General features: G+C 42.0%; 1 protein-coding gene across 1 annotated transcript in view; it reads right to left on the bottom strand.

Moving 5' to 3' along the window:
• Glp2r (glucagon like peptide 2 receptor) overlaps positions 1-23,063 on the bottom strand; it is a 65,267-nt gene extending 42,204 nt beyond the window's left edge. The window contains exons 1-4 of the mRNA XM_020178125.2: positions 22,869-23,063; positions 16,893-16,980; positions 14,760-14,864; positions 10,978-11,099 (exon numbers count right to left, since the gene is read on the bottom strand). Coding sequence (XP_020033714.1) covers positions 10,978-11,099; positions 14,760-14,864; positions 16,893-16,980; positions 22,869-22,982 — 429 coding nt within the window. The 5' untranslated portion in view covers positions 22,983-23,063. The remainder of the gene's footprint in view (positions 1-10,977; positions 11,100-14,759; positions 14,865-16,892; positions 16,981-22,868) is intronic.
• Positions 23,064-23,499: the final 436 nt, after the last annotated feature.

Below are 23,499 nucleotides of genomic sequence, written 5' to 3'. Positions count from 1 at the left end.
TACATTGCTGAAGGAAGGGTGAGATGGTATAACATTTATGGAGGGAACTTTATATATAATGTATACATTTAATCCAGTGATCTCATTTCTAAGAATCTTTCAACAGATATCCTGCCATAAAAAAGAAACAACATACACATACAAAGTATTCACCATGACATTGTTGGCAATAAAAGATTGTAAATAACCCAAATGGACATAGGAAAATGCTGAATAAACTGTGATAGATACATGGATGCAGTAAAATATATGTCTAGGAACTGAAATAAATTATTTTTAGGATATGCTGTCAAAGTGAAAAATATAAGATACACAATAGGGTAGCTGGTATATTACTTTCTGCATAAGAAAAGTGGGGAATAATTATTTATATTATTGCAAAGTGGGGAATTTTTATATTATTTAGTTTTGCAAAAAGAAACACAAGACATATAACTTAATAAAACAGAGAAAGAATGAGCCAGAAAAGTTAAAATGGTTATCTACAAAGAGTGGGTTGGAGGAAAGTGATAAGAGCAAGATAACTTCCTATGTAGTTTTGGCTTTCAAACCCTACCAATATTTTATGTGTTAGAAAGTAAAGTCAAAGAGAAAGAGTGAAAAAGGTAAATAATATCTTAATTTTAAAGCTATTTCCTATGTATTATACTAAAAGGTGAATGAATGCTTATGATAATGATATTAGGAAGCAGATTCCACTGAAAGAGAAAAGATACATTACATATAAGGTAAAAGAAAGTAAACCAAGGTTCTAAATGGCAAATTTAAGTCAGGATTATCAATATGACATGTTCATTTTTTTAAAAAAATTTTTAACTCCGACTGTAGAATTCTGTACAATTATAATACTAAAGAGGACAGCTTGCACTTAGATTTCCAAAACCATTTCTTCACTTAAAGAGCCAAACACTCCTTGAAGAAATAGCTGATTCCAGGCACAAAGGGAAACTCGAGAATGAGCTTAAACCACCTGTGCCAGAAAATAACCAAGTGCTCAAAGTACTGAGGGTCTAACAAAAGCACATAACAGCCACTTTGCAGGGTTTCACTAGCTGAATCTCGAAAACTTTGATCATCAAAATGAGCCAGGCATGGAGGTGCACACCTGCAATCCCAGCACTCAGGAGGCAGAGGCAGGAGAATCACAAGTTCAAGGCCAATCTGGGCTACACAGTGAGTTCCAGATCATCCTGGACTTCATAGAAAGACCCTGTCTTTAAAAACTAAAATAAAAAAAGAATATAACCAAGTAAAAAGACAATTGATAAGGCCATAGAGATATCCAACCAGGAATGGGGTGGGAGAGCTCTACTTTGCAGAGGAATCCCAGCTAGTATGTACAAGAGGAAAGATAAAATTTAACAGATTCACACGAGCATCACTGATTAACGCTGAAACTCTGATGAAGGGCAGCTAAGGAACGAGATAAACACAGAACCATAGCATTACCCTGCTGATTATTTAGTAACTACAAAGGAAATACCTGACTATCTCTACATTGACCAAATGTAAAATGATTTTAGTGCAACATCTGCCATTTTGGTCCACGATGTATTGCTATACGAGAGACACAGTGCCTGTGAAGTTTAACTTGAATCTCATCAAACCTCCAAGTCTAACTCCCAGTGCATGGGAAATACAGAGAATGGAGGAACAAGTTTAATGACAACCCAAGGAAACTCTCAAGCAAGCCCAGGATGTGGGACGTTCTACAAAAACCCCAATGATCTCTTCAAAAAGCCAATGTCATTGGAGTAGAAAGTAGAGAAGACTGTTCTGGATTAAATGATACTGCAGTGATATAAAACTAAATGCCAAATATGAACTGGGATAAGATCCTGGTCCAGGGCAGAAAAGCTAGAAAAATTGGGGAAAACTTGGAGATGGATAAAACAGATGATAGGAGACATCACGGTTAATTTCACTTGGCTGCGATTGTGCTAGTGTCGTTATGTGGACTTATGTCTTTCATCTTAGGAGTTACCTGGCCAATACTTAGGGGTCAAATCTCATGGTATATGAAAACTATTTTCAAATATTTCAGAAAGAGACAGAGTGAAAGCAATTATGACCAGATGTTAATATATTTTGAATCTAGATAATGGATAATTTATTGTAAGTTATTGATAAAAATTGAAATTATATTGAAAACTAAAATGTATCATTAAAATGATATGGCATTGTATTAGACTTTTCATTGCTGTAACAAAATACCTGACATAAACAACATATTTATTTTGGCTCAGGGTTTCAGAGGTTTCAGTCCATCACACAAGAAGATAATGGTGGAGCTGAGAAGCAGTAAGAAAGCAGAGAGAGAGAAAGAGAACATCTGTGCTGTGGGCTTTCTCCTTTTCATCCTTTATTCCACCTGGACCCTAGCCTATGGGATGGTGCCACCACAGTCAGGGCAGGTCTCCCTCCTTAGTTAATCCTCTCTGGAAAGGCCACAGACACACCCAGATGTGTGCTTTACTAATCTAGATATTTCTCAATCCAATCAATTTGACAATCAAGATTGATAGTTAAGAATGATTATTAAAAGGCCAGGCAAGGGGGCTCACACCTGTAATTTCAGTTATTCCAGTGACAGAGAGAGGGAGAATCAAGGTTTGAGGCCAGCCCAGGCAAAAAGTTAGCGAGATCCCATCTCAATCAATAAGCTTGGGTGGTGGTGTGTGCCTGTCATCCCAGCTATGCAGAAGGCATCCAGAGGAGGATGAAGGTCCAGACTGCTGGGGGAAAAAAATGTGAGACCCTGTGTGAAAAATAACTAAAGGAAAAAGGGATAGGGGAGTGGCTGAAATGGTAGAGTATCTGCCTAGCAAGCACAAGGCCCTTTGTTCAAACCCCAGTACATCAAAAAAAGAATGAGAATAATAAAAGAAAAATGAAAAAAAAAAAAAAAAGAATGATTGTTCAAATTATACCATGTACATAGATATCAATTAATAAACATATAACAATTAAATTCTGTATTTAAGAATAGAAAGCACTCTGTATAAGGGCAAAGAAAACATCTTGAAGTAAGATAAAATAACAATTTATTTCCATACCACTAAATACAATTCCATACCAAGGAATCTAAACATACTTGTTAATGCTTATGCATGTATACACACACCAGCTAAGAAGTGCACTTAACATGCATAAGTTGTTGTTAGCTAGAAGAACATAACATATTTTGCTTGCCAAAACTCCGAAGGGCAAAGATTTACTAACATTGGCCTTTTTTGGGCAAAATTTTGACCCACTATAAGAAACACAGGTAAACATGGCCAGAAGGTTTTTTGGTTGGTGGTTTTTTCTTTTTCTTTTTCTTTTTTTTTAAGTATTTAGATTCAATTTGCAGAGGGAAAGAGGCAGTGCCTTTGCCTTCATCCTCCTTTTTTTTTTTTTTTTTTTTTTTTTTGAGATAGTCTCACTATGGAGTTTAGGCTGGCCTCAAACTCAAGAACTTCCTGCTCGAGTCTCCAAGTACTAGGATTACAGATGTGTGCCCCATTCTCCTTTTCTAGAGAGAAATCCTTACTTCCTGTCTCTGAAAGTGCAGCCTTCAACTGTTGCTCTGCTGTCTCCACAGCAGACTGAACCCAGGTTCACAACTGCTAAACCCAGCTCCCAACCTTGAGCACATACACGAGTCAAATGAGGCACTTTAAAGTCATTAGTCATGCCCAGGCCCCATCGCACATCATTTGACTCAGAATTCATGAAACCTTTCATTCGACACTTATTAATTGCCTACTGTATGTAAAATGCATATTGTATATGCATAAAGGCTATTTTGTACCCTGGAACTAGGCCAAGGGTTTGGGAGTGGTATTTAATATGCCTCTGTTCTCAAGCTGTTTACAATAAAAGAAGAAAGATAAGAAATATACACGATTTGCTTAACTCAAGGCATGCAATTAGCATGACTATAATTGTGACAAAAGACAGGCAAATTCTTGAGATAAACTAAATCCAATCCAAGTACAGGTGCCACTTTGATCCCTTTAAGAGGTGTGACCCAACTACTGTACCTTATTTTTAACAAAGGTACTAAAAATATGTGATGGAGAAATGCCAGCATCTTCAACATATGTTGTTAGGAAAAGTGGTTATCCGTCTGCAAAAAATTGAAACTAGATCTATGTCTATCACCCGGTACTAGTATCAACTCAAAATGGATCAAGGACCTTAATATCAGACCCCAAACTCTAAAGTTGATACATGAAAGAGCAGGAAACACTCTGGAAACAATAGGTATAGGCAAGGACTTCCTCAACAGAACTCCGGCAGCTCAGCAACTAAGAGAAAGGGTGGACAAATGGGACTTCATAAAATTAAAAAGCTCCTGCACAACAAAAGAAATGGTCTCTAAACTGAAGAGGCCACCCACAGAGTGGGAGAAAATATTTGCCAGCTACACATCAGACAAAGGACTGATAACCAGAATATATAGGGAACTTAAAAAACTAAACTCTCCCAAAATTAATGAACCAATAAAGAAATGGGCAAGTGAACTAAACAGAACTTTCTCAAAAGAAGAAATTCAAATGGCAAAAAAAACATGAAAAAATGCTCACCATCTCTAGCCATAAAAGAAATGCAAATCAAAAACCACACTAAGATTCCACCTCACTCCTGTTAGAATAGCCACCATCAAAAACACCACCACCAACAGGTGTTGGCGAGGATGTGGGGGAAAAGGAACCCTCGTATACTGCTGATGGGAATGCAAGCTAGTACAACCTCTCTGGAAAAAAATTTGGAGGCTTCTTAAAAATCTAAACATAGATCTGCCATATGATCCAGCTATCCCACTCCTGGGGATATACCCAAAGGAATGCGACACAGGTTACTCCAGAGGCACCTGCACACCCCTGTTTATTGCAGCGCTATTCACAATAGCCAAGTTATGGAAACAGCCAAGATGCCCCACTACTGACTAATGGATTAAGAAAATGTGGTATTTATACACAATGGAATTCTACTCAGCCATGAAGAATAATGAAATCTTATCATTTGCAAGTAATGGATGGAACTGGAGAACATCATTCTGAGCAAGGTTAGCCAGGCTCAAAGACCAAAAATCACATGTTCTCCCTCATATTCGGACTTTAGATCTAGGGCTAATACAGCAATGTGATTGGACTTGGGTCATATGATAAAGCGAGAGCACACATGGGAGGTATGAGGATAGGTAAGAAACCAAAAAACATGGTAGTATTTGAGGTCCTCACTGCAGAGGAACTAATACAGAAACTTTAAAACAGCAGAGATCAATATGAGAAGGGGATCAGGAACTAGAGAAAAAGTCAGTTAGAGATGAATCAATTTAGAATGTAACACATTTATACATGGAAGCAATGCTAGGAATCTCTCTGTATAGCTATCCCTATCTCAACTAGAAAAAACGCTTTGTCTTTCTTATTATTGTTTACACTCTGGCTTCAACAAAATTAGAGATAAGGGCAGAACAGTTTCTGCCTGGAAGCGAGGGGGTAGTGGAGAGAGATGGCCCAAACATATGATTAAATGAGAAAAAAAATAAATAAACAAATAAATAAATAAATAAAGAGGTGTGACCTCCTGCCACATAATAAAATTATACAGAGAATACTGAATTCTGCCAACTCAAACCAGGTAATAAAATTTGAAAGAGGTTTAGGAAGAATGACCTGAGGAAGTAAGGATCTATTGGAAGGCCATTTGTTCCTATGGGAAGACAGTATAGGCTTAAGAGAGTCATGGTCATGCCAGCTACCACTGGCCTCTAAAGAAACTGAGTCACAGCCAAGGTGGGGAATGACAGACCCGCAATGAATTAGGACCAAATAATCAGGTAATGGAGTATCTTGAACCTGGGAAAGATCAACCCCCACAAAGGATATGGACTTGAGGCTCAATATGTTGGCAAGAGTGAAAAAAATATCACCCTCACAGACCCCACCATGTGCTCATGCTGACTTGTGACAGCCAGTTGGAAAACACAGCATTATTAAAAATCAAACTAAGTCCTGCCTGGGGATTGGTACCAGTAGGAGAGGGGAGGATGTAAGGAAAGGGTGTGGGAGGGTGAATGTGGTGGAAATATTACGTACTCATGTGTGAAAATGGAAAGATGAGACCTGTTGAAACTATTCCAGAAATAAAGGAAAGGGAAGGATAAAAGAGAATGACTGGGGGGGGGGTGAGTTTAGCTATGATATATTGTAAGAATTTTCTAAATGTCACAATGTATCCCCAGTACAACAATAAAATGATAAAATAAACTTTGGTACCTAAAAATTAAACTATATAAATTTACAATGAAATAGATTATATAGAAAACAAAAGTAACAAATACTCAAAACTCATCCCTTGCTAGTTATTTTTTTACATTGTACATTCAATATTCTTGGGATTATTTATGCGCTTACATCTTCCTGAAGGAAACACTGTCTAATGGTGGCTACTGTGTGTCTTTCCCCTGTACTGCATTCAGTGACAGCACACTGACAGCTTGGAACTGTGGGGGTATTTTACACCACAGGAATTGGCAAGTGTTACAAATCAGAGCCTTTCTTTTTCCAGGGGGAGAAGGAGGGAGCCAGTTGTTAGACATTCACTAACACACTCCACCACGGGTACTGATAACCAAAACAAACAAATCTTTGGCCTATAAGCAACCATGTCCCCTGAGGTAGAAACCCCTACTTCCTTGGGCCAGTTTCCTTAGTATGAAAGTTTTCATTTTTGTCCCAACCATGAGAACATTTAACCAAACTAATACATTTATTCAGATATAGGATTTTTAAAAATATTATGAAAAATTCCAAACATCCAGCAAATTTGAAGGAATTTTATAAAGAAAGAATCCCTGTATACCCACCACTCAGATGCTACCATTAAGCTTGTATCATCATATAGCTGTCTGTCCATGCTTAATTTAGAGATTTTTAAATTACTTGTGCAATATGTATGTAATTGGTATTGATACTTACAGAATGTGGTATATTAGAGAATTTAATAGATTAGTATTATAGATCCAACATGAAATACGTCAATAAGCACTTGGTTTTAAATTTTAAGTTGACATATTTAAGAAAAGACTCACCATATTTAAGAATTAAGAAAGATTTGCTGTAAACAGTTAAAATATTTAAAAGTTAAAGCATTTAATATCTTATATGTACTTACCCCACTTAAAATGTAAAAGGGTATTTAAATAACTAGTGTCTAATTGGCAACAAAAATTAATCAAATACCTCCTTAGAGGTGTTAAAACTTTCTCTCTCTCTCCATATATATATATAGTTTTATGGTTTATTATTCTATTTATAAATATGTAAGTATATATCACCAAAAACTTAGTCTTTGATTTTTGAAAATCAAATTAAATGTTAGATTTTTAAACCCCAATGCAGTGACTCAAGCATGGGGCCCTGAGTTCAAATCCCAGTACTACTGGGAAGAAAAGTATCCAGTGTAGAAAAGCCACTGTTAGAGATGAGAAATTTCTGTAGACAGGTACACTGTGATTACAACCTTAGGTGAGGAGCAGAGAGAGGTCCATGGAGGAAGAGAAAATTTTTCTGTAGAGGACCAGGGAAGACCTTCCGAGAAGAAATGCAGTAACAGTAACTACCAAGTGCCTAGTGAGTGCCAGGTATGGCTTAATACTTCCTCATGCGTTACCCTTCAAGCCTCACACTTCAAAATGTCCCCAAAAGACACGTGTAAAGGCTTGGTCACCAGCCTGTGGCATTGTTAGGAGATGATGGAACCTTTAAAAGGCAGAGTTTAGTGGGAGGAAGTTAGGTCCTGGGGATGTGCCTTATAAGAGAATGGTAAGATCCCACCCCTTCTTCTCTCTTTGCCCTCTGACTGCAGCAAGGTAAGCATCTTTCACCACCATGATGTCCTGTGCCACCCTGGACCCAAAGGCAGCAGGCCAAGTGGCCATAGATCAAAACCTCTTAAACCATGTGGCCAAAATAAACATTTCCTCTTTCTAAGCTGATTGTCTTAGGTATTCCTTGCAGTAATGGAAAATGACTAACACACAAGCCAAGCAAACAAAGCACATTATCAACTGTCTTAAACATGCCTCAGGCAAGCTAGGTGGTCAGGTCACATAGACTGTGTTTCTAGAATTGAACTCCTTGACTTCCCCTCATCCCAAACTTTTAAAATACTTTTAGCATTTGGTGGGAGAATATTATAACATCTAAAGAACTTCAAAATCCAACTATATGATGAAAAAAGTTAGCTAGAATTTAAGGAGTGAGAGAGAAGTTTGCAGGGTCAAGTTAGGAAGATAAAGAATTAGGAAGGGAAACATCTAGAACTCGAGATTGAAAGGCAAGACCTCTTCTGTGTCCCCCATCTCAGTGGGGGACGTTTCAAATCTTCTCACAGGTCCAAGCCAGAAACCCAAGATCTTGGCACCCTTGACTCTACCAGGTACTCTTGGCATCCAGTGCTCCCCCTTGGAAACCTGCAAACCATCTTTGCCTTCCCACTGGCATTCTACTCATACCTGGACTGAATGACTGAGAGGGGTCCTATCTGCTCTCCCCGTCTCTAGACTGCCCCTGTCCTGACAAACTTGCCAAAGCAATCTTACCAGCACCTATTTCCCTAAATCCTTCAAAGGGCACAGGGGCCTTCATCATCTCACCTCTCCTGAGGTCTCCACACCCATCCATGTCTTCTTCCTCAGGTCCACCTCAGTACCTGGCAGCACTCAAAGTCACCTCTTCAAAGGAGACATGGAAATGAAACCTGCATGATGGTGTGCCAGCCATGGGGAACTGGAGAAGGTGTTCCAGGGAAAGGGAAGTTCCTTTGCACATGCAAAGGCTGGGACCCACACTGGAAGAGCGACTTCCCTTAGGACTTCACATCTCACCCTAGTCCATCTGTTCTTTGAGCCTGGAATATGTTTTTTCCTTTTGTTAAAAATGTTCTGGGGTGGGGGGTTTAAGGAGAATGATGGAAAGGTGTGTATTTAACTAAGATATATTGTAAGCACTTTTGTAAATGTCACAATGTACCCCCAGTACAATAATAAAATAAAAATTTTAAAAACAGAAAAAAAAAGTTCTTGGTAGCTGAGACCAGGAGGATCACAGTTCTAGGACAGCCCAGGCAAAAAAGTTTATAAGACCCCATTTCAATGGAAAAAAAGATGGGCGTGGTGGTAAACACCCATCTTCCCAGTTAAGGCGGAAGCTTAAAATAGGAGGGTTACAGTCCAGCCCAGCCTGGGCAAAAAGCAAGACTCTATGTCCAAAGTAACCACAGCAAAAAGGGCTGGAGGTGTGGCTCAAGCAGTAGAGTGCCTGCACAGCAAGCACAAAGCCCTGAGTTCAAATCCCAGCACCACACACACGCACACACAAGAATGTTCTTAGGGACTAAGGATATAGCTCAGTGGTTAAGTGTTTGCCTAGCATGCACAAGGCCCTGGGTTCAAACCCTAGCACCACAAAAAAAAAAAAAGAAGAAGAAGAATGTTCTTGCTCTCATTCCCATGGTCATCAGCTTCTCACCCTTCAGGACCCCATTCTGCATCATGTCCCTCTGCTAGGACCCCAGGCATTCCATACTTCAGTCCCTTCAGTTGTCACACTCCTCATCCCCCATGAGACTCTAAGCTCCTTAAAGTCAATATCCATGTCTCGACTAAGATGTGTTTATTATGTAGTCAAGACATGTCTCGACTTTATTTAAAGTGCCTGGTGCAAAAACACATAGTCGGTGCTTCATTAATGTTTGTGGCCTGTGTAAAAGAAAGAAAACAAGACTTGGCCTTAGACGTTCGTCTGATTCACAAACACCGCCTCCTCCTCTCTTCCATGCTGCTCCCTTGCACTTCACATTGAAGGAAGGTAGTAAAACTCGCCCAAATAGGAGGCTTTAGGAAGAAGAATGGGAGCCCAACAAGACATTGGAGAAAAGCCATGCCCAAGAGGATGCAAAGTTGGATCCTGAAAAAAAAACATGTGGGGCTGTAACTCCATACCTGTAATGCCAGCACTCAGGAGGTGAAGACAGGAGGATTGAGAATTCGAGGTCAGTCAGGGCTACATAAAGAGACCTTGTCTTAAAAAAAAAAAGAAAAGAAAAGAAAGGAAGGGAGGGAAGAGAGAGAAGAAAAAAGTATAAAAGAAGGAAACATGTAGAGAGAAGCCTAAGGGTGGATTTCTTCATCATCCAGCATTTGCTGAGCTGCCTGGATGATTTGCTGAGCAGTTATTTCACTGGACCCTGGCTCCTGGCGACAGGGCAGTAACTCCTGATTAGAGTTTGCTGACTCCATGCCAGGATTCTCCCAAGAAATTTATGCCTCTTGACTGTCTGAATCCTCACAATGATTGCATGCAGTAAATCTAATCCCTGTGGGATGGGTAAGGATGCAGAGACAGAGAGAGGGCACAGTAACTTGTGCCAAGTTCACAGCCAAGAAGTGAATGATCTGGGTACCTGGCCAGGCTGTCTGACCCCACACCTTGTACTGTGCTGCCTCCGTGGAGGCACACGAGTTCCTGGCTACCAGTGAATCTGCATTCTGCAGAGATAGATAAAAAGTAAGCAAACGCACGAGAATTTCAGAGAGCGACAGGTGTAATAAAGAACAGCATCGGGGTGGAGCAGACGGTGAGGCCTGGGACCACTCTGAATTGTGAGCCATGGATGGTCTGTCTTTGAAGGGGACAGTTGAACTGAAACTTGAATGATGAGGAGGAGCAGGCATAGGGAACAGCAAATGCAAAGGCTATGACAACGCTGGAAGAGGTTCCTTAAGATTTCATGTTTCCCCTTAATAGTGAAGGTATTCTGTGGTTGCCATGGGGGTCACTGCTTTTTTTTCTGATTATAGACCCTCCCTAGCTGAATGGGGGAAAGCTCTGTGTGACCCCAAAAGCTGACTGGTCCCTCAGATGCCCTGGAGGACAGTGGTTTGGGTCCAAGATGTCTTGTCACCAAACTGGGCAGACTCACGTTTTCTTTGAAGCTGTGGTTCTCGGAGCATTCAGAGTCATCCTGCCAAATATTTGTGGAGTTTTCTCGTGTCTGCCAAGTTCCCCGAGCCAAGCAGTGTCTGTAGGCCCTTCCTGAGCTCTCTGGAAGTAAACAAAGCTCTAGAGGAAAGGTCAGAACACACAGCCCATTCCCTGAGATGCTGGAAGGTCCTGGCCCTGGCCACAAAGCTGTGGAAAATCCCAGGGAAAAGGGATTTTCGTTTCCCCCTTTAGGGGCTCATTAGCATCCCTACTGTTTATTTGGGATGGAAAAAAAAACACGGAAGCCTCTATATTTCGTAACAAACCATGACCCACTAATGTTTGATGTGTTTATCTGATGTCTCTGGAGTTAGAACAGTCCCCATGACTCAGAAATGTTATAACTCCTATAAGGTTCAGCCCAGCTGGGAGATGCTGACCTGGGCTCCCGCACTTGCTCAGTGGGGCATCTATTTCCAATGCCCAAGAGGGAGCACTGGGAAGAAGAGAAAGCAATTGGGTACAAGGCAGATAGACCTTGGACTGCAAACTGGTGGGCCACCTACTAATGAGTTGGTGTCCTGGGCCCAGCCCTCCCATTCTCCAAGGTGGCTAGTTTCCTCATCAGGAACTTGGGACAGTAATGGTGCTCACCGTCTTTGATTGGAGGGAGGATTAAATGAAAGAGTAGGTGTGCAACTGATGGATAAATCACTCTGCCTATGCTGAATGCTATTGGGACTTAATCACTCCTACCCAGGAACCCTTTCCAGAAAATCCTCCCTTCTGGGAATCCTTCCAAGGATTGGGTATGCAAATGAGGACTGGAAATTTAGTGGAGCTTCCTGGTTCACACCCTGCATATCATAGACCAACAGTAGCTATTTTCTGGATTTAATTAACGGGTACCCACATAGTATAACCACCTGTCCAGCCAACATCTTTATAAGGTATTGAATAGTCATCTCAAGCAATCTGCCCCAAACCAACCTCTTCATCTTCTTCTTCAAATCTGCTCCACTCATATTTTCCTACCTCAGTGGTTGGCAAGCCCACCCTGCAGTCCTCTGGCTCCAAATCTTAGAGCCATCCTCGCCATCTCTCATGACCCTCACTCACCAGCTCCACTGGTGAATCAACTCTACTTTCAAATATATCCAAAATCTGACCAGCACTTTCCACTTGTTCCCCTCTGATCGAAACCACTATATCTTCCCTGGATTATTGCAACCTCCTCAGAGAATCTGGACCTCACGTCTATGGGTTGCTTAGCTTATCAGCAAGATAAATACAATTCTAGTGTCACCTTCTGCTTGAAATCTACCGAGGGTCTTCTGAGGGTAAGTCCAGGTCTTTTCATGACCTTCCACAAAGTCTGGTAAGACCTAGCCCCCATATCTCTCTGCCCTAACCTCTTGTTGCTTGTTTCTTCCCCTTTGCACCAGCCACATTTGCCCCTTTCTATTCTTGGAATAGACCAGGCAGGCATGCTCCCCACGGTTATGTGCACTCTCCTGAACACAGCTCCTTATTGCCTAAAGCCTTTGCTTCTCTAAGTCTTCACTGAAACATCACCTTGTCATTGAAGCCTTCCCTGCTACAAAATTTACAATCATGCCTCACTCCCCCATTCCTTCCAGCCCTTCCCCTACTCTATCTTATCTAAAATACATCACATTGATCTTACAAATGATGCTTATTGATTATTGTCTGTCTTCCTCGCTAGAATGTGAGCCCCAGAAGGAGAAGAATTTGTCTCTGTTTAGGTCATTAATACATCCCAAGCACTTAAGCATCATGCCTGGCACACTCTAGGTGCTTTATAAATGTTGGTTGAATGAATGAATGGTAGTAATGTCACCTGACACTAATGTTGTCCATTTGTCACAATGCTCTGTGCTGAGAATGTTAAAATGAATGGGCACAACCCAAAGTCTATCCAGGAAAGTGCAAATAAAAAGTGGCATAAACTATTATAAATGTTAAGACAGCAACTGCAAGAGACCTCAGGAAGGCTAGGTCCCTTGCATTGTGGGGAGAAGCTGAAGAAAATTCCCACCAGCATGCAAGATTTGTGGTGAGAAATAAAGTTGGGTTTTTAGGGAGCAAGGTCCACTGAGCTTTCAGGGAGCATTCAGGACAGAAGAGTGAGCAAAGGGATGGGGTGGCAATAGCTGGGCAGGTGGAGGAAGCTTGCAGTTGTTCATTTGGCTGGAGTGGAGGGAAAAGGGGAGGTGTGAGAGAATGCTGGCCAGGTGGCAGAAGGTCATGCATGCCATGTGCAGGTGTTGTGATATGAGCCCACACAACCCGATTGGCATTTCAGAAAGCCTTGTGGAGAGGTTGGAAGGGATCAGATCTGGGGCCAGGGACAATGAGGAGATTAGGATGTAGCATAGAGGGCACAGGTGAACCCCACCAAGGCAGAAGCAGCAGGAAACAGAAGACAGAAGGGGCCACAGGACTCATATATCAACTAGATCCTGGGAGGGTTTGCATGGGGCCGGGTAGAGGGTATGGCCATTCCTGAGCAGGAGAATAGTGGAAGGGAAGGAGTCTGTTTCATCTTCTCTGCTTTCTGCTTTTCTCTGTCCCCAACTTTCTACTCCATCTGACACCAAATCTTAACCATTCTACCTCCAATATTTTTCCTTAATCTCCTTTGACCTTTCCCCTTCCAACTGACTTCTTGTCTCTACCTGGATTCAAGTACACATAAGTTTTTTTCTGGACCACTGCAGTAGCTTTCAGATTCACCTTCCTGATTCCCCTCTATTCCTCAGTCCAACAGTCACCAGCTGTCAATGTTGTCTTCCCAAACTATACATCTTTTACATCCTTCTCATGTCTCATTTATTCCTCAAAATTTATCTTTAGAGTTAGCTGTTATTCACTTCCTATCTCAGACAAGGAAACCTCAGTTTAGGTGACTTGCCTCGAGTCCCAAAATGTAAAATAGAGGGAATGAGTCTAACTCTGATCTTTTGACTCTGTATCCAGTGCTCTTTCCACCTCATTGAGCTGGCTCCCATGGGAACTATTCACCAGGACATCTCTGGTCCAGAATGTTCTCTAGTTCCATCTCTCCCACCTTCCCAAACCTTCTCAGAAACTCACTCACCTTGTCTTACCTGGAAAATCATAACTGCTTGTTTCCTGAGAATAGTTTTAACTGTCCTTATATTTACTCATGGTAATTCTAACCAGTAGTTGATTCTCTCCCCTTCCCTAATAAAATGATAAAGAGATCAGGTGGTAGGATATTATTCTGGGTTCCTAAGTAATATTCACTTCCTTTACAGGATTAGGGTAAACTAGATTAAATTCTTCACCCAAGTTCCATGGGGATTAAAAGAACCAATTCAATGGTTCCTCCTTCCAAAGCTGATAGAAAGGAAGGTTTAAAGTCCTTTTCCCCCACCTGACAAGCTACAAGTGGCATGGGTGTGAGCTCCCCAGTCATTCTCTCCCACCTCTTTTTCCTTTCCACTACTGTGACCATTTTTAAGCCTCACTGTAACCAACTCCTGTGGTAGCCATGTCTGGATTTATAATCTACAAAGTTGGAAGAACTATAGTTTAAATGGAACCACCAAGAGCGGAAGGATTACAGGAAAACAAGAGGAGAAGAAGGATGATGCAATACTGAGAGCTGAGAAAGAGACTTTTGTGGGAGAGGGGGGCTTGAGAAGAGTACCTGGTTGGAGATCTCCCTCTAAGTATCCCGCCACTGGCCTCCCAGGAGGAACTGTTGGAAATTGGTAAAAACAAATTTATTACCTTCATTCCACCAAGGTAAGTATGAAGGGCAGGGAACAGAGACATTTCCAGGAGAAGAATGAGGCCAGCACACATATCGATCGAATGTTCCATTACAAAATATGCCTATGGGGAGAAGAGATGGCAGAACAAACATCAGTGTTGGAGCTTGGGGTCCTCTGATATAAGCAGAGGGACCCAGGAAACCAGAGCCTACCCTCTTTCCTTCAAAAGCTGCTGTAACCTTTGCAGGAACCAGCACAGATATTCCTCCCTCTAGATCAGTCAAAGATGAGGAATGATTTGGGATGCAGCCCCAAAAATTGTGCCTGTCACCCAACTTGACCTCCAGTCAATTAATGCAATGTACATATCATGTTGATCTTGCTTTATATTATATGAACTGAACTCTCACAGAAACTCACGGTCAGAAGGACATTCGGAGGTCCAGGCAGTGCCTTGTGGTCCATAATTAACTAAGTAATTAACAAGCTTTCACCAATTAGATCCTAGAACACGCTTACTGTGAAATGTGCAAAATGGCCATTGGATCTAAGGGGATCTGTGGAGTCCAGGTTCTTGGTCACAAATGCATCACACAATGTAGTAATTTGAGTTCTATGTATTGAAATCTCCATATGAAATACTAATCAATGATCACTTCATCACAAGCTTTGGACAGTCTCAAACTCAAGGGATGGTTAATAGCTCTGTGTTTGGCAATGGAAGCTACAAACTTAGAACTCAGTCTGATAGGCATCCCAGAATTAAATGGAGGCGATTTATGCTGGGTCTCAAACTTCCATATTGCTAGCCTCTGGATTCCTAGAAGCCCCTCCTCTTCCACCCATCTGTTCCCTATTAGGCTAAAATTCAGGGGCTGCTCGAGGAGAATAGCCAAGTCACTTGCATTGGAACTTTGCAGACACAGGCCTCCCAGGTTATGAGCTGACTTGGGGCACTTTGCTGACCTGGTGTCAGGTGTCAGTACTTGGTCTGTGTGAGGCCATACTCCTCTGATACTCCTTTGGCTAAGCTGCTCACAGCATGGCTCAGAGATAGATATATAATATATAAAGACCTGCCCTACTTTGACCTCAGAAACAGTGCTTCCCCAAGTGAGAAGTGGTTCTTTGTAGTTGATATGAAGCTTAATCGCCACCTTCCTGAGCCAGATGGGTCTTCAGAGGCTGCTGGGAATGGCTTGAAGGTGGTTCTGGCTCTGGGTCAAGAAAGCAAAGAAAGTTGGAAGCCTCTGTCACCTCTAGGCCCCTGAGTAAAATGACTGCAAAGGCACCAGGAAATAAGGAAGAGGCAGCCTGCCTTCATCCATAGTCCCTGGTGCTCAGAAGCAACAAGCCAAGGCACTTTATCTCTTTAAGGTGGGCACAGTACGCATGGAATCACCCAAAGCGTCAGCAGATGGACAGGTAAGGCTGTGGACTGACCAAACTATTATACATTTTCTGGAATGCTCTAACCTTAACACAGACTTGGATAAGGGAAATGTTATTGCTCTGGTCCAGCTAATAACCTGGGAGATGGGAACCCCCAACTCACCTTCTAACTTCCCAGGTCAACTTACAATAGTTACTCAAGTCAGATGCCAAGTGTGTTGTGATGGATGGCTTTTATCAAATATGGCCACACACATGAATCTCCCACCTCATTTTATCTTATAGTTTAAGTGGGAGGGGGGTCTGTGTTCCCCTTGAACCTGCATAGACCTTTGTAACTGTCTCATCCAATTGAACATGGCAGAAATGATACGTGACTTCCAAGGCCAGGTTACAAAAGGCAATGTGACTGGCAGGTCAGCTAACCCTTAGGAACCCCAGTAATGAAGCCAGTGCATGTAGAGAGGCCAGGTGAAGAAGTTCTGGATACCAGTCACCACTTGACTCTCACTGAGCGCCAACATCAACTGGCAGACAGGGTTATGAATGTGCCTTCAGGACATTCCTGCTCCCAGCCTTTGAGTCTTCCAACTAAACCCCAGACACTGCAGAGCAGAGGCAAGTCATGCCCAATGTGCTGTCTCAATTCTTGACCCATAGGAATTGTGAGAAATAATAAATGATGATCACTGTTTTAAGTCACTAAGGTTGGGGGCAACTTGTTACACAGCCACAGATAACCTATACATGTGCTTACCAGAAGGCTCCTTGAGTAAGTCTCTCAGACACTTCTCCTTGTACTGAGCCCACTTCCGAGTTGTCTCCTCTAGGAGAGATCCTGTAACCTGAGCAGACAAAGATATGATCACCCTCAAGTAGCTGCAAGCTCAGATGTGACCTTCTTAGCACACACCATGACTCTCAATCTTTCCCACTTGCAGTGCCCATAAGGGCATGTAGCAAGACACAGAAATTCTTTGACATCTTACATTCTATCTTAAAAATGTGTATGGAATTTATATTCAACACATAATCTAATCATAGTGGTTTTGATCAAAATCTGAAAATCTTTTTTTCAAAATCTTTAAGTGAGGTTGACATTTCAAGAGAATGCAATGCATTTATCCTAACCTTCACACCCTCCCACACACTCACACAGTTAGTTGCATGCTCCTAAGACTATGCCAATCCTGGAGAGAGACTCATCACCTGGGAGAAGCTTAACAATGCACCTTCCAAGTGCTGTGTCCAGAGTCAAATTCACTCAGCAGGCAAATGCTAAACTGCTGTACCACAGTCTTGAGACGTGGTTCTTTCTGACACTGACTATCCTGTCCCATAGAACCTGGGAATGCAACTCTCACATTTGGGGCTTTTGCAGGTAACAGAGTTTCTAACAGCTGTCTCACAGTGTACTTGTACCAATTCTTTTGTTTTGGTGGGGGTGGCAGTCTCGGGGTTTGAACTTGGGCCTTTGCAGTTGCTAGGCAGGTGCTCTTCCACTTAATCCATGTTTTCAGACCTTTTTGCTCTGTTTATTTTTGGAGAGAGGGTCTCATGATTTGCTTAGGCAGCACAATCCTCCTGACATAGCTGGGATGATAGCTGTGTGCTACCATGCTCAGTTTTTTGGTTTTTTTCTGTTGAGTGATGAGGCCTCACAAATTTTTTTGCCTGCGCTGGCCTGGAACCACAGTTTTCCTGATCTCAGTCTCCCAAGTTGCTAGGATTGCAGGTGTGAGCCACTATACCCTGCTTTTTTTGATTTTAAAAATGGTCTTTCTCTTGCACAGTTCAGTTGACTCGTTTATTTGTAACATCCATTGTGCGCTAGCCTGTGTTAAGGAGGAATTGAAGGGGTACAGAGATGGGCATGTCTCTTGCCCTAAAAAAGGATTTAGAATCTGCTAAAGGTAAAACAACTAGATAATCAGCTGACATCCAAAGTCCAGCAACATTCTACACACTCCCCTTTCCCTCACATCCCTATTGCTCCTTCCCTATGTGGCTCTGCCCTTGACTTTGAGGTTTCGTCTCCTCTTACAGGGGCAACAAGCTCAAATGCTGTCATGGGTCATGTAGATAACCAAAAGAATGGGTAAGACAGGCATGATGATAGAGAATGGAGGAACCTACAGGAAACCAGGGAGATACTCCACCTAAAGGTATTCAAATTTGATTACACGCAAGCAGGCTCCAAATAACAGCTACTTATCTATGAGCCACTGATGGCCTGGTTTTGCCTTCTGAGTAATCAGTCCAATTTCCCCTCTCCCTCTTCTGCCCAGCATGTGCCCCTAGCACCATGGCAGCCCACTACAGGGTCTCTTGTTACTTCCTTTGCATCTCTCTCAGAGAATCACACAGCCAATTTCTTTGAAAAACAGCTTGTGTGGTCATCATCAGCCTAGAGGTTCCCAACATTTTTCAGTTCATGGCACCCTTACTATCTCAGTACTTTTCCAAAACACTCCTAGACCAAAAGATATATCTAAAGTCCCATGTATTAAGTAAATAGGTCTAAGCAGTTAATAAATATTTATGTCTTAACAACTTAATGACTATTGGGCATTGCACAACTTCTCAAGAATCAGATTGGATACCACCACCTTCATTTCCTGTTCAGTACTTGCAGTCAGCCCAGTTTTTCAAAGATACCATATCTTTAAAAGGAATGGAGAATGAGCTCACATTAAAACCACAAATGCCTTAAACTAGTAGTTTGCACAGTGTCAGGCAAATGCCAGGCATCACTGTGCTCTCCTCAAAAAATTAAAATACCTCAGACAACCCCTGTGAGTTCACAGTGGTGCCCTGGGACACCTTAGCACACAATTTGGGAACTATGGGAGTAGCCAATAAGGAGCAAAACGACGATACAGCAATTGGCATTTGTTCCTTAGTTTCAGTTTGCAATGAGCTTTAAATCTCTCTACTAATAATATCCCTTACTGAGTTATGGCCCAAGAGGCAACAAGTGAGTTCATCAGCATATTGTTTCAAGAAAGAAATATCCTAATGGGATATGGTATGGTAATGACTCATACAATTTTTTTTAAACAAAGTCAGCAGATGAGTTAACAATCAAATAGTAAGTTTCCAGAATCCTCCCAGTCATCAAAGTTAGACCCTTCCTTGCTTAAATACAGAGCTATTTATGCCCTCCAAGACTTCACTGGGACTTATATAAAGAAGAGCGAGTAAAATCCATCTCTAAATTAACATTTCCCACTTGTCCTTGCTCCTTGCCATGACTAATAGCCATGGTTAAACGCAGAAAAACAAACTGAAGTCATAAACTGCTGAATTTGGTCAGCCAAGGTTGCTGGACAGTCTCAGGCCATCTTCCTAGGTACTTGTCCTGAGGACATCAGAAACACTTGGTCCATCCAAGTTCAATCACAGCTAAAGTAACAAGGGAAGATGTTCTTTCTAACTGGAAAAGTCCAGCTTGACCTTGATTCCTCCTTCCCTTGCTTGGGCAACCAGCATCCATGACTAACTTGGCTGAGAAGAGATTAAGAAAAAGAGGGAAAAAACAAAACTTTTCTGTCGACTCTATTAAGTAAATTTGTTTTTTTTTTTTTTTTGGTAAAGAATGAATACATTTCTCTGTAGATAAAATAGAAATCACAGATAACCAAAAAGGGGAGAAAAAGAAACCGAAATCTCATTACCCAGAAATCCCCATCTGCAGCCAGACCTCTGCACACACACATACAAATCATTTCTCTCCTTCTCCTTTTATGTTTTATTCTAACCATAAAGGAAACCATATCACTTTGTAGTTTTATTTTTCACTTAGAAATAATATTGTAAATATCTCCATTGCAAGAAATACATAATAAATAAAACACCCCTTAATAACTGCATACTATTCAATGAACAAAGAGATAGGACTTAGTTTTAAGTCCTCCAGCATCAGACATCTAAGTTGTTTTCAGATGGTTGCTAGCATAAAAGGTGCTGTGATAAAAATCCTCGTGGCTAAACATTTGAGATAGGTCTTTATTTTCTTAGGAGAAATTCTGTGAATTAGAATTCCTGGTTTTTGATAATATACTGCCAAGATGCTTATCCTTGCCCCCACACAATATTTTTAATTTAAAACTATGCATCCTTTACAGTTCAACCAGCAATATATGAGGTAAATTCATTTCTCCCCAACTTTGTGGGGTTTGATGCCAAAGCACTACTAAGTAACATAAATGAGCAAATGGATGCATGTAAGCTAGCACTATTTCCCCAGTTTGGATTTAGACACTAAACTATCCCTGAGAATTTCTCATTAAGTGAACTTTATGTACACTTCCTGCCAGCAGACACGCCATGGTCATTTATATTGCAGGGAAAGCATCCATGAGCAAAGTTCTTCATGAACATCTATGCAAAGCCTTGTAATCTAAACATCTGGAGAAGAGTAAGAGGTTGGAGATGGAGAACCAAGGGGAAGGTCATTGGTCTCAAAGTCTCATGGTGGAAGACAGACAGTGCCAAGAGCCCTGTATGCACAGACCGGGTGGCAGTGGGTGAGGGGACCTCCCAGCAGATACATTATTGATTAAAGAAATACCAGAGTGAGAGCGCCAAGGCATGGCTTTGTCAGCATGGTAAGCCAGTCTGAGGCTCTGCAGATGCCACAGTTATTATATATAAATAGTCATATGTCAGCAGCTCCTAAGAGCACTAGAGAAGACAGAACACAGGACTTCAACTCGTGGGGGAGATGAGATGGCGCCCCTGCTCATGAGCTGTGATGGAAGGCAATCGTGTGACTCCTCTAAAGCTTACTTTCCCCATCTATAAAGTGGGTACAGTGATAGTACTCTTCTCAGGGGTTATTTGTGAGCATTAAACAAGATAATGTGTGACAAAGTGTTATGTATCAATATGTCAAGTGCTGTAGCAGAGCCTGGCTAGGATAGGCAATCCTGACTTGTTTGTGAGTGGGAGTTAAAGAAAATGAGGCAATGAGCTGGAAACATTTGGTTTTCATGTGAGATATCCAGAGAGTAGAAGCAAGGGTGACAGTGCTCTATCAACTCTCCCAACACTGGCTCCACCACTAACAATGGAAGTCCTAGGGTCAAAAGCAGATCTGAGCCACCTGTCCATCAGAGATGTTCTGGTCACCCAAGTGAGAGTCAGCCACCATGGCAAGAATTCCTTAAGACCAAACCAGGCATGGTAGTAACCACCTGCAATCCCAGCTATGTGGGAGACAGAAGTAGGAGAATCTTGAGCCAAGGTTAATCCCAGGTGAAAGCACAAGACCCTACCTGAAAAATAAACTAAATCTCAAAGGTCTGGGTATGTGGCTCAAGTAGAAGAGTGCTTTCCAAGCAAGTGCAAGATCCTGAGTTCAACCCCCAACACTGCCAAAAAAAAAAATTCCTCGAGAGCACTGAGGTACACACGAGGGCTTGAAGGTAGCCTGGGGATGACAGAGAGTTCTCCTCCTGGTGCAGACAGAAATCCTGGAAAAGGGAACTTACAAGAGATCAGGCACCTCAGACCTCCCTCTCTGGTAGCAGGGGGATTTTGAATTTCAAACAGGGACTAACTCTCACCAAGGAGAAAGGAGGAAGAGGAACACTCCACCCCTGGGTGCTTTCTTTACTTAGATGAGTGGCACTGTGGTTCCTTCACACCACCATATAAAACTGGAACCTTGGAAAAGAAAGGGGCAAAGGTTCAATCTCCTTGGGTAAAAACAAGGTAAGCCTATAAGGGACACTTAAATATATTGTAACACAAGACCTCAACTTCCTGCCAAGGATCTACATTTACTGATGTAGGAAAATGCTGTTTCAGCTCCCTGGACTCAGTTCCTCATCTGTAAAATGGAATTAACAAAAGACCCTCCCCTCACGGGGCTGCTGAGAACATGAAATGAAGCAGCATACGGGGGACACCCAGCATGGGACCCAATGCCAGTTTAGGTATCATTGTATTCATGTTGTTAGTGTGTTTTGTTATTAAAAATAGGTTACAAAATAATAATTATAGCATGATCTTATGTTTATTGTTTTAAGTTGTATATAAATGTATGGTAGAAAAATGTCTGGAAGTATAAGCCCCTATAGGTGAACGAGGGTACTCTCTGGCTGGTGGAATTACAGTGATTTGTAGCTTATATTTATACTTTAGATTTATTAGGTCTTTTTTTTTTTAACATTGAGCATTCTATGTTTTGTAGTAAGTGGAAAGAAAGGAAGGAAGAAAGAAAGAACTGAGGGAGGGAAGGAAGGAAAGAAAGAGGGAGGGAGGAAGGAAGGGAGGAAGGAAGGAAGGAAGGAAGAGAAGGAAGGAAGGAAAGAAGAGAAGGAAGGAAGGGAGGAAAGGAGAGAGTGAAGGAATAGAAAACTATCCATTCAGCATAAACTCGGAAACCTGAGAAATGTTACAGCCACACTGGAGGATACAAGCAATTTTAAATGCTAGAGTTCTGCAGACATGAGGAAATGCTTACGATATGATGTAAAGGGAAAATCAGGATGCAAAATATTTTATGCTGCATCATTTCAGTTGCGTAAAAAAATGCATAGGAAAAGGATTTAGGAAAAATCTGCTAAAATATAAACAACGATGACCTCTGACTGCTAAATTTATAGCTGATCATCATTTTCTTAATACTGTTCTATTTTCCAAATCGTCTACAAGGGGCTTCTATAATCAGAAAATATGCACAACTGATCATATTAGCAATAATAAGAAGAAAGAAGTCTCTTACTTGCTTGATGGAACCCAACAGCACCAGGGCGAAGAAGGGGCTCCCAGGGACCCAGAGTGAGCGCTTCTTGTGGGAGGGGTGGGGACCCGTCCCCCAGGCAAGCCTGCCGCCCATGGGCAGTGCCGGCACCCCGAGCAGGGGCCTCTCGCTGCTTCTCCCAGGCGCTGCCAGGCTTGGCTGGGGCCTTGTCCTCCTGTCACCCTTTCAAAAGTGTGGGCACATGCCTCCAGCAGTCCACGATGTACCGCAGGCAGCTTCCTTACGCATTCCTCCTTGTCCAGAGAGGAAGTGTTTGCAAAAGTCCTCTGCACGCTGCGCAAGTGTCTGAATGGTCTTGAGTGATCTACCAAATCTCCAAGTTTCTCATCCCCCGCCCGGCCCCCCCCAAAAGCAGGGAGATTTTTCCCAGACCTTCCCCACGTCGGCTGAGTTCCCTAGGACTTCCTAAACAGGCCCAGAAAAAAAAAAAAAAAAAGCAAGGCAGTCAGTGGCTTCTATCCCTGAGGCTTCTGATCCATGCACAGGGCACAGGGCCTAGCTGGGATGGGCTGGGGTACCAGCAGTTGGCAGGAGAGGATGGATGGGCCTGGAGCCAAATCAGAAATGGTGTCTTTGTGACTGGGGTGGGACC

This window comes from Castor canadensis, chromosome 11 (genome assembly GCF_047511655.1).
Source record: "Castor canadensis chromosome 11, mCasCan1.hap1v2, whole genome shotgun sequence".
Lineage (NCBI taxonomy): Eukaryota > Metazoa > Chordata > Mammalia > Rodentia > Castoridae > Castor > Castor canadensis.
The sequence above is the reverse complement of the archived record's forward strand: the minus strand, read 5'-3'. Positions and strand labels throughout refer to the sequence as shown.